The sequence below is a fragment of the Mytilus trossulus genome, chromosome 3 (assembly GCF_036588685.1).
Source record: "Mytilus trossulus isolate FHL-02 chromosome 3, PNRI_Mtr1.1.1.hap1, whole genome shotgun sequence".
Taxonomy (NCBI): domain Eukaryota; kingdom Metazoa; phylum Mollusca; class Bivalvia; order Mytilida; family Mytilidae; genus Mytilus; species Mytilus trossulus.
In genome coordinates, this window is record NC_086375.1 from 16,033,451 (window position 1) to 16,050,047 (window position 16,597).

Genomic DNA, 16,597 nt, shown 5'->3' on the forward strand with positions numbered 1-16,597 from the left:
ATTACCTTGAGAATGAAACTCTAACAGCAGTGGCATAGATCTGATGTTGTACAAATTAACAAAAGATAAAATGTTTATATTTTCATTATGTTTTAATCATTATCACACCCATTTCATGAGGATCTTCAGTTGTTTATACTAATCAAAGCCTAAGGTTTTACTATAGCTTGTTTGCATTTAGTATTTATTATAAAAAACACCCTTTTTTGTTTTGATTCACATACAGAGACAGGGTTCTCACTAAGGTTAGTCCACGAGTCCTGCACTCATCATTTTTAAAACTGTTGAGTCCAAAGATGCATAAAGATTGTAAGACGTGTATCAACTGAGCACACATATAATCTTTTAAAACAATAAAAAAAATCTTAATTAGATGTCATTTCCTTACTTTATATTGTCATATTGACTGAAGCAATGAATTATGTATCAATATAATCATCATTCCCACTCAAAAACTATATGACACTGACAACTTCATTGCGGAGCCATAAAAAAAAGACAAGCAACAGTCCACAAATATCATACAACCACATGACACAATAGTATAATACAGGAAACAAACAATTTGATTAGATTTTATAACATTTAATAGATATTGCACCATATAACATCAAAATTTGAAAATAAATTTAAAGTGAACTATTCTAGTTATCACATATAAATTTGAAATACATCTTAACAATATGGCATGGTAGTATAAACAACCAAGTTATTTCATAACAATTGTGCACTAGTACAAATTTTAAAAACCAAGAACTTCTGACACAAACCAGAACAAGTCCTTGTATATCTATCTGTAAGCATGTGAACTACTTCATAGCACTTAGTGAAATTACTCAAGATGTGAGCTTTTGGAAGAAAGAATGTCACTTAAAAGCATTTGATAATACAGATATTGTTTTATATGGGGTTGTATAGAAAGGCACTTGAAATAAAATTAGGAAGCTGGTAGATGATTCCGATTGTTCAAATATAGATAGAATTAACTAAATTGAAAGTTTATCCATTTTTGTTAAAAAAAAAGTTTCATTAATTTTAACTAGAACTTTATCAGTATGTTCCGGAGAAAAAAATGGAAATTCATATAAAGTATGAAATTGAAATTGCTTACATATTGTTGTCAAGTTAATGAATGACTGTCATACAAGTGGGAAGTTTAGCTAGCTATCTTCCATTGTTTACATAAAAGCACCTGTACCAAGTCATGATAATAACAGTTGTTTTCCACTCTTTAGATGTTTTTGAGCTTTCCTCCATGATGACACCTTTTGAGACCACCCCCTTTACTCCATAATGACGCCTTTTGACGTCTGTGTAGTACCTCAGTTGAAACGCTTTGACTAGGAATTGTCTGCATCAGACTTGAGAAAAATTGTATCCAATATCAAAAGGATATTCATGAAGACTTGAATTTCATTGATGAAATATTTGTTTTCACAATGAATTAATATTTTAAACCTGATGATTTTGCCATTTTACTCTTTTAAATTTCCATTACAGTTTAGTTTTTTATTATTTTACTTTTTTTTATAAAAATCAAACTGCAATACTTCACATAACTGATAAAATTGTAGGTATCATCTTAAACCTAAAAGTTATTGATGTCAGATGAAATTTGAATAACCAATTAAAGCACAATTATATAAAGAAAAATTATGTAAAGATTTTATTTCTCATTGTAATTTGGACTATTTTGCTTTATCAAATACTGGTAAAAATGTCAATGGTGTTTACAGAATATAGCATATTAGGTATAAAAATATAAGAGTCAAGAAGAAAAAAATCATGAATAGGAAATAATAGGGTGAAGAGAAATAAAAAAAAAAGAGAAAATGACATATGAAATTACTTAAAATTCAAAATACCAAAGGAACTATATTTGACCTAAAAAAAATACATCTTTTGTATAATATTTGAAAATATTTTGTACAGTACATAAAATATTTGTTTTGTTTTTAATATAAAATCAAAATTCCTTCCTTAATATTTCACAATTACAATGATATTTCATTTAAAAGTTGTAGTTTGATATCAGTTTTAATATTTTGTAGTGGACAGATTTATAAGACTGAATGAGATTGGAAGAACATTTGTTTTCATGTTTTACACATGAGTACCAGTTGAGCATTTTTTACATGTCAATTAACTTAATATGATTAGATTTAATAGTTACAAATTATCATAATTCAACAATTTATAATACAACAGGAAACAGCATAACCTCAAGTTACATCAAGTTACAGAAAAGTCAAAACAAGTCATGTACAAACTCAAGTATAGTCTACCACTTCAGTAAAAATCTGAAGAAATTGTGGCCACTTATTTAAAACAGGATTTCCCTTTCCTCCATGATGACACCTTTTGACGCCACCCCATTTACTCCATAATGACGCTTTTTGACGTCTGTGTAGTACCTCAGTTGAAACGCTTTGACTAGGAAATGTCTACATCAGACTTAGAAAAAATTGTATCCAATATGAAAAGGATATTCATGAGAATATCTGACTGGAATTTCATTGATGAAATATTTGTTTTCACAATGCATTAATATTTTAAACCTGATGATTTTTTTTTTATTGAAAAAATCTTATGCGAATCTAGTATGTAAAAAAAAATCATGGAGGAAAGGGTTAAGTGTGTAAAACTAAAACAACTAAAGGTAAATAGTTTCGTTATTCTTCAAGTTTATTGTCAAACTTCAAGTACTTAATAAATATAATTCATGAATTTCTGACAGCTGTTGGGTAACATATTGTCAATGCTTGTTTTTTTAAAGTAACAACCTTTAGTCTCTAACACTTTTGGAAATAAAATAGCAACAAAAAGAACATGATCAATGAAAATGAAAATTAAAAATTGATCAAAACAGAAATATTATAAACAAATGCATACAACTATGAACACTTAATACTCTTTTTTAAATAATCAAAGTGTCATTTGGTAGTCTGAGTTGGATTATCATGCTAGCAATTTGTTCTTGTGAATCTCAACAATATAATGCTAATGTGGTTTCTTGATGACATATTGTAGTAGAATATTGCAATACAAAAATTGAATTTATTTTATTGTAATACTCACCTTGTGGCTTCATCAAACTGTTTTTTTTTAAGCAGTACTTTTAAACATGAAAATTACATTCTCAAGTTTATATTATTTTTAGAATATATTTTGGTTTTGAATAAACAATCTGATAAAAACTTTTAAAACAGGTATTTTTTCACATGTATGTAAAATCTAACTGAACAGCAATTGCATAAATGATAAATTACAATTTCTGCTGTATAAATGATAAATTGAAAAGGCAGTGAAATGTTCACCTAGAAGTACATTTAGTGTGTTTAAAATTCCAGTGAACATGACATGTATATAATAAATACTCTGTATTAGGTATGCATGCTCTAGTACATTTTTACTAAAACATTTCAACTACGATTTTTTTTAAAGTAAAATTGTAAAATCTTTATTTAAAGGGGTAACAACCTATAATAGATTTAGTACAAAAACATATGCTTAAAGATATATAGCCTTAAAAAAGCAAACAAGATTTTCTCTCATTTGTCAAAGTACAATTATGATATTGTTACAACTAGAATAAAGCAACAATAAATTAACAACAGTTTTACAAAAATTTCCATTGTACATTTCTTTCTTTTCAAGATAAAAAAATTATAATTTACCAATACTATAATGAAGTTAGCTTATTGATATGTTGTTTTAAAAGATAAATCAATAGTAAAATACACTTGAGGGGCTAGTGGGTATATTTTTATTTTTTTTGTAATATAGGATTTCGCTATTTTTTTATATAAATAAACTTTATCCTATACCTAATAGGAAAATAAAATAAAAATATGGGGTCACCACTCATTTAAGCTCACAATCTGCCTTATCAAAAGAAGCATGCATTTGTGTTTAGATAATTATTTCTGTTGAACTAATAAGAGAAAATTAGGTAATATCGAGATTTGAAAAAAAAAATCTAAAATTACAGAAATCACTTTAATTTTACAATAGTTTATTTTAAGTACAGCTAATTTGAAGAAAAAATAATAAAAAATATAGGTCACCAATGAGTTAAAAAGATAATTCAATTTTAGTGTAAAAATGGCATTTTTTTCACCAAAGGGAGATAATTTGGAGCTTTTTCAATGATATTAACATTTCAAAAGTCGTCTGTGGCCAAAACAAATTGATTCTTTTTGGTTGATTTTTGTACCATATCATAAAGTAACAACCAATAGTGTAATTATTAAAATTTGTAATGAAAAAAAAAAGTTAAAATATTTGCTGATTTTTTTGTACCCACGAGCCTCCTTAATCTATTTCTTTTGTGATTTCAATATTTGCAAAGATTCAATTATACCAAATTCATGTCAATTTCTTGAGAAAAAAAAAAGTATATAATATATCAATTATTCTTAAATATAATTCAACTATTATGAAAACCTTTATCAAGGAGGTACCCAACACCTTGACTAAAATAATTTGGCTTATTTAATTTTCATAAAATCTTGACAAAGTAGTTGTTGACACTTTCACAAAAATATGGAAATTTCAAAAAACTTGAACCAATCACTTTCTCAGGAAAAAAATGGTTGTATATATAGTAATTTGACATTACCCCCATTAAGAAGCTTAATATTTCCTTAATAATACAACATGATTAAAACTTTTAGCCGATTTTACAGAGTTATCTCACTATAGTGTTAGGTACCACCTAAGTCTTATTGCTATTAAGTGAGCAAATGTAACTAATCTCAACAATTTCTTTGCAAGTCTGCCCTGAGGCTAATTGCTGCCTATCGTCTGCTCATGGCAGAAATATAAATGTGGGTCAAAGTATGTTACTTGAAATAACATATCTTATCCAATTCAACAATTATTATCTAATAATAGTAATTTAAAATTATAGTACAAAGCAAATACTTTCTTGTTTTTTTCCAAAATCAAAATACAAAAACCAAAAGTATGGATAATTAAAAATGAGATATTCAAGAATTCTTCTAAGAAATTATAATTGATTTGGGTAAAATAGCACATTCATATGTTTAGTTGTTGAAGAAGAAAAATCATGTACAAATAGTTTAGGAAAAAAAATAAGTAAAAACTAAATTGTGACCTTTTCTCAGTTTCATTATTTCATCAAAACAGTGCATACTTTTAATTCAGTCTCAGATATTATTACGAGGTTTTGTATTAATAACTGAAATATAGACCTGTATGCACTTTTTGATATCACAATAATAAATTCACATTCTTGTCCATTCTTAAAAAATTGTAATAATAAATGCATGCAATAATTTCAGAATTTACAGTTATACATATTAGCACAAAATAATTTACAAAATATAAAGTAACTCATGTGTAGGCTTTTCCTTTTAGAAGTTTAGTTATGAGCCACATGTCATGTGATCTATTTGCTATTACCCTGAATGCAATATGTAGTAGTAATAGACATGTGCAGTGATTTAAAGGAATATTTATCATTTAATGATCTACCACAAACAAGACGAACACAATTTATTAGTTACATGGTATTTTTTTAAAAACAGTTAACATTTCAATAAAATATATCGGTGGGTAGGGCAAATATGAAAAAAAATAAATTCTTACATAAACATGAAATTCATATAAAATCTACTACATGAAATTTAAACAAAGGCTCATAATTTTAACTAGTATAATAATTTTAACTAATATATTATAACTATGTGCGATTTAAAAATAAATATGTTTTACTATTATTTAAGGTGGTACCTAACACCTCGACTTAAATTAATTTTCGTAAAAAATTTCAAAATATTTGCTTTGAACCTTTGACTAAAATATCAAATTTTCAAAAAAATTGAACCAGACACATTATCAGAAAAAAATGGTTGGTTATATAGCAGTTTGACATACACTAATTTTGATCATTGGGAAGCTTAAAATTCCCTTAACAATACAAGGTGATTAAAGCGTTTATCTGATTTTACAGAGTTATCTCCCTGTAGAGTTAGGTACCTCCTTCACTACATCTTATGCAATGTCAATTATAGTATGTGTATGTAAAAATGTTTCAATTTGTGTAACTATTGAAACTGTGGACTCATTATTATTCCAGGAATACCAATTTTCAGGGGTTTCTTTGGTATAAGCCAAACCCAATTCAAACATGCAACAAAGAACAAATTTTATATAGGCTTGAATGCTCACCAAAACAACAAAATCAAGTAACAAACAAAATATATAATTTTCCTCAAGCCACAAACTAAATGAATCTACAATTACTGTTGTGGCCTTATATCCCACAGGGGCTGAAATGGACATATACGTAAGTCGACATTTACATAATTTTGCTAAGTCATAATTAAATCATGTGATCTTAATTTAGGTTGTTGATTCCTGTTAGTGCTGCATGGAAATTAAAATATTTTGTCTCAGGTGCAATTATAAACAAGGTATCTTGGACGAGTTTTTTTAGGATGATGGAGGATATATGTTTCCAAATCAAACTCTTTGTTCTAACCTCTAATAGCTGTGTGCTATTCAGAAAAGCAGAAAATACAAATTTCACAGTTAATTTAAGCTGACTGGTAATGGAACCCACAAATCTTATGCACCTGCAGTAACTGCCACTATTGTGGAAAGTTCATATATTCAAACAACAGCTTTTGCATTATTTTGCCAGTTAGAAAGCAAAAGGATAATTTGAAGTTTCTGACAAAATAAAAAAAATAGCTCATACAAATGAATGCAAAAACAATTAAAGCAAAAAAAAAATGAACTGAAAAAACAGCTCATTCAAATGAATGCAAAAACAACTAATGCACAAAATGAAGTGTAAATAGTACTGGCCAATGTATATTATATGGATCTCAAACTTTCCTGAACAATAATTTGGTAAATGATTGTTTTATATTCTTAATTGATTCTAATTTGAAGAATAAATTATGTATTTCATTCTTATGAAATTGTATTTCAGTTAAAGGATGACATTGGATACCAATCAAGTTTCAACTTAATTGAAAAAAATAAAAAATAAAGAACCAATTCTAAACTTTTTTCTAAATGAAAATGCAACTCTGATGACAAGATGACCTTGGTGACCTTAACAAAATACAGATAGCTAGATAAAATTTTCCTGTAGTGTCTAATAGGATATAAGAAGCATAACTCAACTCTATAATGCATCCTACTATTCTAAGCATTTTGATTCAAAATACTGAACAGTTGACATGAACAAGAATAAAAGTTTTTTCATTTTTCCATTTAAATATCTTTTCCAAAAAAATACTGCATACTGTTACTGCATATTCTAATGCAACATTGTTTGTAAAGTTCATTTTGATTGGATAACATCACTAATTTTTAAAGCATCAATTCACAATTGATTCTATGAAAGTACATGCAAGTGCAGACGACGTATGACAGATTTTAAATGTATGATTTAACGTTGTTTCCTATCAATTTCATTAGAATGGAGATAACAATATTGTATTTTAAGCTCCAACAACACCAATTGGGGATTTGATGGTGGCAAATACCTCTTTACTGGCTCTGATAAAGCTTCGCCAGTAAACTTAATTTGCAACCATCAATTGGTCAATTGATGCTATGCTGTCAGAGCTTATAATACAGTACAGTGATCACTTAACTGTACATCACATACTTCATTGAGAAACTGAGAATTGTGATACCCACAAAAAATCAAAACATCAAAATGTCAACCCAAAGAAACTAAAATTTCTCTAAACTTGTTAGAATTTGATTCTTTGTCTTACATATTCATTGTAAAAATAGAATTAAAAATGTTCTAAAACTATGGGAAATTAAATCGGTCAACTATTCATCCATGGAGGCTGGATGAGGCAGGAATGTTCCAGTCCATTTCAACTTAATCAAGATGATAAAACTGGTATCTGTTCTTCATTTCCTTCTGAAGGCTCTAATCACACTGGATAGTCTTGTCATGTTAACTTCTCTAACTGGTTCCAGTTAATACCAGAAAAGAAAGGATGAGCTTTGATGTCTTCACTTCCATTTATACCAGAGCCCAGTCTTTCTTTAGGGTTATAACATAATAACTGAAAAGAAAATATTCAATCAGATAAAAAAAGTTTAATAGTGGTGCAAAGTTAAAAAATTTCACATTCTTTCTTTTATATGTCATAGCACTAATGGCTATTTCAAAGTCACCCAAACTTTTTATAAGTGAAGAAAGTGGGAGTGCTTTAAGAGATACTGAATGATGCTACCCTAAAAAAGGTGTGGGCATAATATCATGCAAAATATACCTAAATGAATATGTTCAGAGTTGACCACAACCCTTTAAACTATGCATACTTTAAAAACACATCAATAATTAGACCAAAGTATATGATACAAACTAACCTGGTGTAATAAACCATGGGCCTCGGCAGAAGCAGTGTTTGGCAGATATAACTGTGTATGTGGTGTGATTCCTCCTGGATGGCTGCTCTTTAAACTCTGAAATAATAGAAAATAAATAGATAACAAGACAGGTTTACGTGTTGTAGGCCATACATTGACCTATAATGGTTTACTTTTATAAATTGATATTTGGATGGAGAGTTGTCTCATTGGCACTCACACCACATCTTCCTATATCTATTATCTCCCTTCTTTTTACCTATAGTATATTAACCTGCTCAGACACGAGGTAATCCTTGTATTGTTGTTTGAGAGGTGAGGAGAACATATCAGCAATGTCAAAATGTGTGAGAACAAGTTATCAGTGATCTCTCTTTAGGAGTAACACTGTCAAAGAAAGAGAAAATATTAGAAATAGCAAGAGAAACCAAGTACATTGTACATGTTCCTATTTACAAATGTATAGATTTTTTTTATGTATAAATATCGTATGATATTAACAACTTGACACAAAGTGAGGCTTTTCAATGAGCAACTTCTCTTTAAATTTAAGTATGATTTTTTTTTACATATTCCAAGTATGGGTAAGCTTATAAATTTCTATTGGAACTCAGGTGAATAGTTGTTTCATTAATTGACATTCATACCACATCTCTTTATTTTTGTATAGATAATAGTTATGATAAATGAGGGGATGGACCTCCAAAAAAGAATTCTTTTTGGCCTTGAAACTATATAAATAATATGCAGCCACATCTGGTCAGGACATGAAATCTGAATCTGAAGTAAAAAGTTCACACTCTTTGTACTTTCACAACCATCTCTTGATGGGTTATAATAGTAAGATGACATGTTGCAAATGTTTGTCCTTATCCAATATACCAGACTTTTACTACCAATTAAAATTTTGTTCTTTCCTTTCCCATTTTTACGAACCTACATATTTTATTGTTTATTCATTTTTCCTGATAATGCATGAAATATTTAACATCCTATATAAAGCATAATTGAAACAAATCAATCATGTATATTTTTTATTAAAAATGTTCCTTAATTAATTTTGTCCTCAATAATATTTGTCTAGTAAGACTAGTATTAATAATAATCATTGGTAAGGCTTCATTAACTTACCCTACACATTACTAGTTCATACAATAAAGTACCAACACTCCACCAATCACAAACTTCTGTGTAGTTACCAATACCATTTACCTCTGAAAAATTAATTATACATAACTATACATTTTGCACATGTCACATCTAACTAGGTTGTGCCATGCATGTAAGGTCAATTTCTACAACCTATTGAATTCAATATTGATAACCATGTCAAACATTTTCAGAATTAAAATATATATATATATATATATATGTAACAACAATGAAATGTCAATAAATACTGAATGAAAGACATTAAATTAGTTTCAAACCACTTACTGTATCAATGAATTAAACTATTCAATTTCAAATTCAACATCCGGATCCATCTGTGTGTGTCGAATCTGTTATCAGTGACTTGATGATTTAAGAGTTATATGGTTAAGTCTATGATTTTTGGTTTTTGTTTCTGAAAGTTTCTAACTCTTTTTTTAGTAATTGTTTACCAAATTACAAAAATAAAACTATTTTACATTGCCACATTCTGTATGAGCCTGTCCCAAAGTCTGGAACCTGTAATTCAGTGGTTGTTGTTTGCTCATTGTTGAAGGCTACAGTACGGGTAGGGACTTATTTTTATGGATGTCTTAATCCGTCTAGTCGGATATGAATAATCGGACATTTTTATGGTAGGTAGTATGGTCATTAATCAACAAATCCAGGTGTGATTAGCAATATATTTGTCCTTTCATCTTAATCCGTGCTGCTAGAATTACAGTTCACTGATTTCAGAATCAGGTTACCTGTAATTTTAACCTCTCGGTCACTTTATTGATTACATCGTTTTTGACATAAAATATTTTTACAGGTGAAGTACTGGAGAAAACTTTGTTTTAATAAAAAAAAGCCTATTTTTCTAATTATGGTTTTTATATTTCAACTGCTATTTATTTTCTAATTTGTTCCTCAAAATTATTTTTGTTCTATGTTCTTTGTTGTTTATTTTTTGTTTTTTTGTGTATCTGTTTCTTATTTGTTTGCATAAAATTTCAAACATAAATATTTTTACATGTATTCTATTTCTGGAAGCTTACGGTTATTTTTGTTTTACTCGTAAATCCATTAGCAGAATGCTGTCTCCAGGGTTAGTTTGACGCGGCCACATGCAAAATATTTCTATAATATGTATTTAATTTTCAGTCTGTGTTGGGTCAGTTCCGAGATATAAAAAATAATTACAGTGAGCAATACTTGTATATTATTTAGTAGCTTGCTAATTCTTTGTAGTTTTTACTTTTTACTGTAAACAATTTATTGTCCGAAACTTCAAAGTTGGAGATGTATCAATAAAATATAAAGCAAAAAATAACACTAGAAGAAGATATTCATTCTTCCCGGACATAAGTTTATTTTAAGATTTCCGTGTTTGTTCATTATGCTAAATTTATATAATTGATCTGCATTTGGGGGTAGGGGGTAAATAGGGTCCGGATCTCGAAATCCCGAGCTTAAAAACACGAAGTCCCAAGGTTCCGAATTTAAATAAATCAAAATCCCGACATCGCGAAAAAAGAATTCCCAGATCCCGAAGTGTTAATCCCGAAATCCCGAACTTAAATTAATTGCGTAATATTAATTTACGCACAACCATGTAAAAAAGAAAACTTGTATGTAATATATTTTTAACAGCAATTTGTTAAGAAAAATTTGCCGTGAAAAGATAATTCCATGATAAACATATTAGTGATCAACGGCGTGTGCACGTGGTTGAACTTTAACTTGACTCCACTCACAATATTATTGAATGCTAATAAAAGATGTTAAAGATCGATTTTGTCCACTGCACGAGATTCTTATATGGCGGGAAATGTCGTAACAGTAAACTCAGGTGACCTTACTGAACGACCGTGGGAAAATCCATTCATGATTAAATTTGATGTGGAATGATTGACAGTATTGTGCGTTAGTTTTGAGGCTCTTGATCGATTGACCAGAATAGAAATTTAATCGATTTACATACATGTAAAATCAAAACAAGATTTAGTCTTCTTTAACTATTTTTTGTTTTATTTTTATCAGTCATTTCCCGGATTCCCATTTAAATATTCTACTTTGGAGAACTCCTTTAAACTTCGGACAACATCGATTTAAAAATTCTTACGGACTGCGCGAGCTATAGAATGACTAGAAGTACGACGAAAAAGTAAAGACAGCTGATCATGAATAGTACGATAAGCCTTCAACCCCATTGGGGTATAAATGTGCATTTATTCAATAAACTATATAAGGTTAAATTTTGATTTTCGTGTATCGATTCGTAAAATATATTTATAATAAAAACACCGGCGATTTTCATAAAAGATTGTATTTAAAGAAACCAATTGTTTGACTTTCAAAGAGATTAACGGGAAATATGTCAAAATAGAAAGCACGAGGGATCTGTCTAACCAAAATGTTTTACTTGCGAGAAATGATTGACAGGTGTGAATTGATGTAGAGGCTCCGACGGGGAAAGTTGTATCAAAAGGAAAATAACTTTATTCACAATGCCTATACATATTTTATAAATACGATATGTTGGCCTTATACTTAAAATTGTGTTTCTAATAATAACATATAAAGGAACAGGACGTTAAAAGGGGGAAATAATATAACCATCAATGAAAACTCGTATAATTTACGGGATTGATGTCTCAACAATTTGATTTAAACTTCGATTGAAAACAGTCTTGGTTGTTATTAGGCTTATTATTTTGAATTAGATGAAATATTTACGGTTTACAAATTCAAATGCAAATACCAAACTACATGTATTATAATAATTGGCAACACATGTACAATAAATTGTTAAAAATCGTCTTTATTTCATTTTCAAATTATAAAAAAAAAATCCCACATTCATGATATTTAATTTATTAATTTTAATTCTAAATATTTAAATTTTAATTTAAATTCTTATATTTAATTTTAATTTCAATTCTTTCTCTTTGAATACAAAACAATATTTACATTTATCTAATCTCCATAAATACAATTATATCTGTACAGGTAAAATTTAATTCTAATCAAGCTGGTACAGACTGATTTACGACCTTCCACTTGGATATTGCACAGCAGGTGTTTATTACTCTGGGACAACTGTCCGACCAGTCTGACATCTAGACGGATTAAGGCTTCCATAAAAATAAGTCCCTACCTGTACTGTATATGATACTGTGACCTGTAGTTGTTAATTCATGTGTCATTTGGTCTCTTGTTGAGAGTTGTCTCATTGTTAATCATAACACATCTTCTTACAAATTACGCCACATCGTCTTATTTAAAAAAAAATAAAAGCATGTCTATTCTAGAGAATTTAAGTTTGTTAACATCTGTTATTAGCCTTTTGACTAAAAACAGCTGTGTTTCACTTACCTGGCGCTACATAAAACTGGTCGTCTGCCTCCTGGTTAAGTATTCTGTCTGTCAAACTAATCTGACAGAAATATGACAGTAAAATATGTCCATTTTCCCCTAGTAAAATGTTGTCTGGCCTTAAATCTCTGTGAGGGAGAAAAGAAAAGCAAAAATGTTATGCAAGATTTACCTGCAGTGGCTAAAATTGTATTGTATGTTAAATTGTGTATAAATTGATACTCAACAATAAAAAGTATTTTTTCACTTTAAAAAATATCCCTAAATGGTACAAGGAAAACATCACCTTACATGTACTTAATCAATTAAGATTATTTACAGTAAGTCTAATTATGCAATGTTTATCAGTTTTATTAAATAAAATAATCAAGTCAGCACAGATAAGTTTGAAAATCCCTGTAGTCTACATGAAAAATTTTCAAAATATTTGGTATGACTTAAAAATTTATATCATATAACATGATACTGACCTGCAAATTAACCCCTCAGCGTGTAACCTTGACACTGCAATAACAATTTCTGCTATCCACTGTCGAATACATGTCTCAGGTAATCTCACCTGCTCAGGACTTGACATGGCTAAATCTAATTGTCTGAATACATCAGACAGAGTTCTCTGTCTTGTTAAATTTGGAGATTTTAGTTCATGTTCAAATGATGCAGAACGACTAAGTTCTTTAGAATTCATTCTGGAAAGTTTGTGTGGCTTTGACCTTGATTGATCAGTTAGAGTTGATGACCTTGAATTTTTTTTACTTTCTGTTTTATCTGATAAAGTATCAGATGATGAAGATTTCACTGTACCACTTCTATTTTTAGATTCTGACTCACATGGTTTACTTTCATTATCACTATTTGTGTCTGAGAATGACCTATTTACATCATATATACTGACTTCATTATGATCAGTCAATGTATCACAGCTGTCGTTAAGTTGATCTTTATCTGGTGAAAGATTTTTATTTTCAACACTGTCCGGATAAATACACTTGTTAACCTCTGTATCAGTTTGTGACAATGTTCGCTCGACCGTTCTGAGTAAATCTTTGGCATTTTGAACAATGGCTTCTGCTTCCTCATCTACACCAGAACTTCCTGAAACAGAACGGTGCAGAACAACAGGATCAGAATTATCCTTCTCATTAATTTGCTGTCCATTGAAAATACTATCACAGTTAACCGGTTGATCACAGTTGTTAATGGGTGGCTGGTGGACTATATCTTCTTCGGTATGGCTATATAATTGGTGGGTAGGAGATATTTCACTTTCTTCAGGAATACTCTCAATGTTAATGTTATCAGATATAATACTATCCACCCGTGGCCTCCCTTCATTACTTTCTATACTATTAATGCTAAAATTTTCTAAATTTGTCTGATTACTATTTAGTAGTAATTCTTGAAACACGTCTTCCTGCTGTTCTGACATTTTTGATGCTTCATTAAAATCTATAATTTCTTCTGATGACATACTTTCAATACGATTCAAATCAGGTTTGTCTGACCCATTATTGTCTGTTCGGTCGTCAGACATATCACTAATATCACTTATATTATCCGAAAGTTTGTTTTCCTCAAATTGTTTAGGACTAGATTCATTGTCAAACTCAGGACCGTCACCTAATATATCGTCGGAAGGAACATTTTTAATTTGATCATTTTCTACTTCCACCTTGTCTTTCTCTTTTGCAGAATTTGTGTAAGTATTGAATCCTGAATACACATTTGTTGAAGGTGAGGGAATATTGTCAACATTCATAGAGGAATTTGACTTATTGTATTGTAAGTACTCTCCTATATAATTCCAGAGTTTTCCTCCTGTCGCATGCTGTAGAATCAAATAAACAGTATTTTCTGTTTCATAAAATTTATGTAAATGAACCATGTACGGACATGATAATGGCATTATTGTTCTGTAGAATTTACTGCACACGCTTGATTTATGTATTGTCTGAAATGCAAAGAAGACAAGGTAAACAAAATGAACTGTAAGCTACTAATCACTTCATCTCTGTGTATATTAAGAAATTACATGCTGAAAAAATGAGATAAAAATTTCATATAAGTATGGGAGAATATGATTTACTTATAAGCCTTTTCAGTAACTACAATACTTTTACATGATTTATATCAGTGCTTTGTGTATTTTGTTTTCATGTTATTTTATTTTTTAACTTCATACTGATCTGTTGGTTTATCATCAAATTTTCATAGTTTGTACTTCAAGTCGTGCCGCAACATACTACCCTAAATTAGGGAGAGGTTTTAGCACTCACATACATGTGAAACCTTGCCTCAATCTTTCTGTGTCTGTCCCAAGGAAGGAGTTTGTAACTCTGTTGTTGTCTTTGGTTGTTATTTTGTTATTTTTTGTTTTTAACATTTATTGCTTTGTTGTAATAGCCCTTGGTTTTCTCATTTGAATTGTTTCTCATTTTGTTATGCCTTTTATCGCTTACAACACTGTGTGGCTTTTATTCACCATTGAATGCCATACCAATATAGTTGTATAAGATAAAATACCTTGATAACATAAGTTTCATCAGAAGTTTTATCCATCACTAGTAAAACTTTGTCTATAGTTCCTAAAACTTTTAAATTCTTCATTTCAGATATAGGTGCTTTAATCAGGTTCAATGTAGGGTCAAGGTCACCTGATGGAGACAGCATGTTGTCTGCAGTCTACAAGAATAAAAAGTGAATTATCTTCTTACTACAGATACAAAAATTACAGTGCATTTAACCAATTTGCAAATCTTGTTCATGTACTGCAAAAGAAAATTCACACCTATCCAACTGTTTTGCAAGAATAATTTTGAAATTTTTTTTTTATCAGCCCTTGAAAAAGTTAAAATTATAATTGACCATGTGAAAAAATAATCGATTATTTCATAAATCTTTTTGCAGTTATGTCCATAATGGAGGAAATCAAATGCTTTTAAAGGTCTTTAAAGCAGGGCTTCCAAAAAATATTTAAGCCAGCCGGAAATTTTATATCTGATTCTGATTTTAATCTCTAAGACTAAGTCACAAAAGGTAATTATGGCAATCAGTTGACAAACCAATGATTGACGTCATTACATTAATAAAAAAACGATACTTTGATATGAATTTGATGTTCTGATGTAAACTGTTAAATTGGCAGTGCATCATTCAAAGTGTGCACATCAGCATGCTCATATTTGCCATAGACTCTTTATTTGTGCAAAATGACATTGTCAAAAACTTTACTTTGGTTTTTAAAATCACATTTTCCTAAAACCAGATGCTGACTTGACAATGGTAAAACATGGACCATAAATGGAAACGTAAAATCTGTGAACGATTACAAAGCACGACTGAGTGAAGAAGCGTTTCGATGTTATTTCTTCAACAAAATACTTGAAATGAATGTTAGATACAGTTATCAATCATAATTTTAGCATTTTTGAAGAAATGTAGGATGCATAATTAAATTTCCCACCTGTGCACATGCGCACACATGTTCTAGTTCATACAAAGTAGTTCTGACGATTTATTATATAAAACCTTTTTAAATTTTTTCATCAAATGATGTTTATAAACATAATTCTTATAATTTTAATCTTTTGGACTAAATCAATTAGATACAAACCATTGAAATGTAAGAAAATAATTGTGAATAGAATTATCAATTTATATGATGTCCGGTACTGAAAATAGTTAACCTGTCACCTGAACAGGTAGATTATTT

At 29.4% G+C, this 16,597-nt stretch overlaps 1 protein-coding gene across 2 annotated transcripts in view; it reads right to left on the reverse strand.

Annotated features, from left to right (window-relative positions):
- Window positions 1-575: 575 nt before the first annotated feature.
- Window positions 576-16,597, reverse strand: part of LOC134710247 (ribosomal protein S6 kinase delta-1-like) — a 32,572-nt gene continuing 16,550 nt past the window's right edge. For both annotated transcript variants that reach the window (XM_063570523.1, XM_063570522.1), the window contains 6 exons: window positions 15,409-15,567; window positions 13,356-14,836; window positions 12,886-13,013; window positions 9,505-9,587; window positions 8,374-8,469; window positions 576-8,066 (listed from right to left, as the gene is read on the reverse strand). In XM_063570523.1, the coding sequence (XP_063426593.1) occupies window positions 7,950-8,066; window positions 8,374-8,469; window positions 9,505-9,587; window positions 12,886-13,013; window positions 13,356-14,836; window positions 15,409-15,567 (2,064 nt within the window). In that variant the 3' untranslated portion in view covers window positions 576-7,949. The remainder of the gene's footprint in view (window positions 8,067-8,373; window positions 8,470-9,504; window positions 9,588-12,885; window positions 13,014-13,355; window positions 14,837-15,408; window positions 15,568-16,597) is intronic.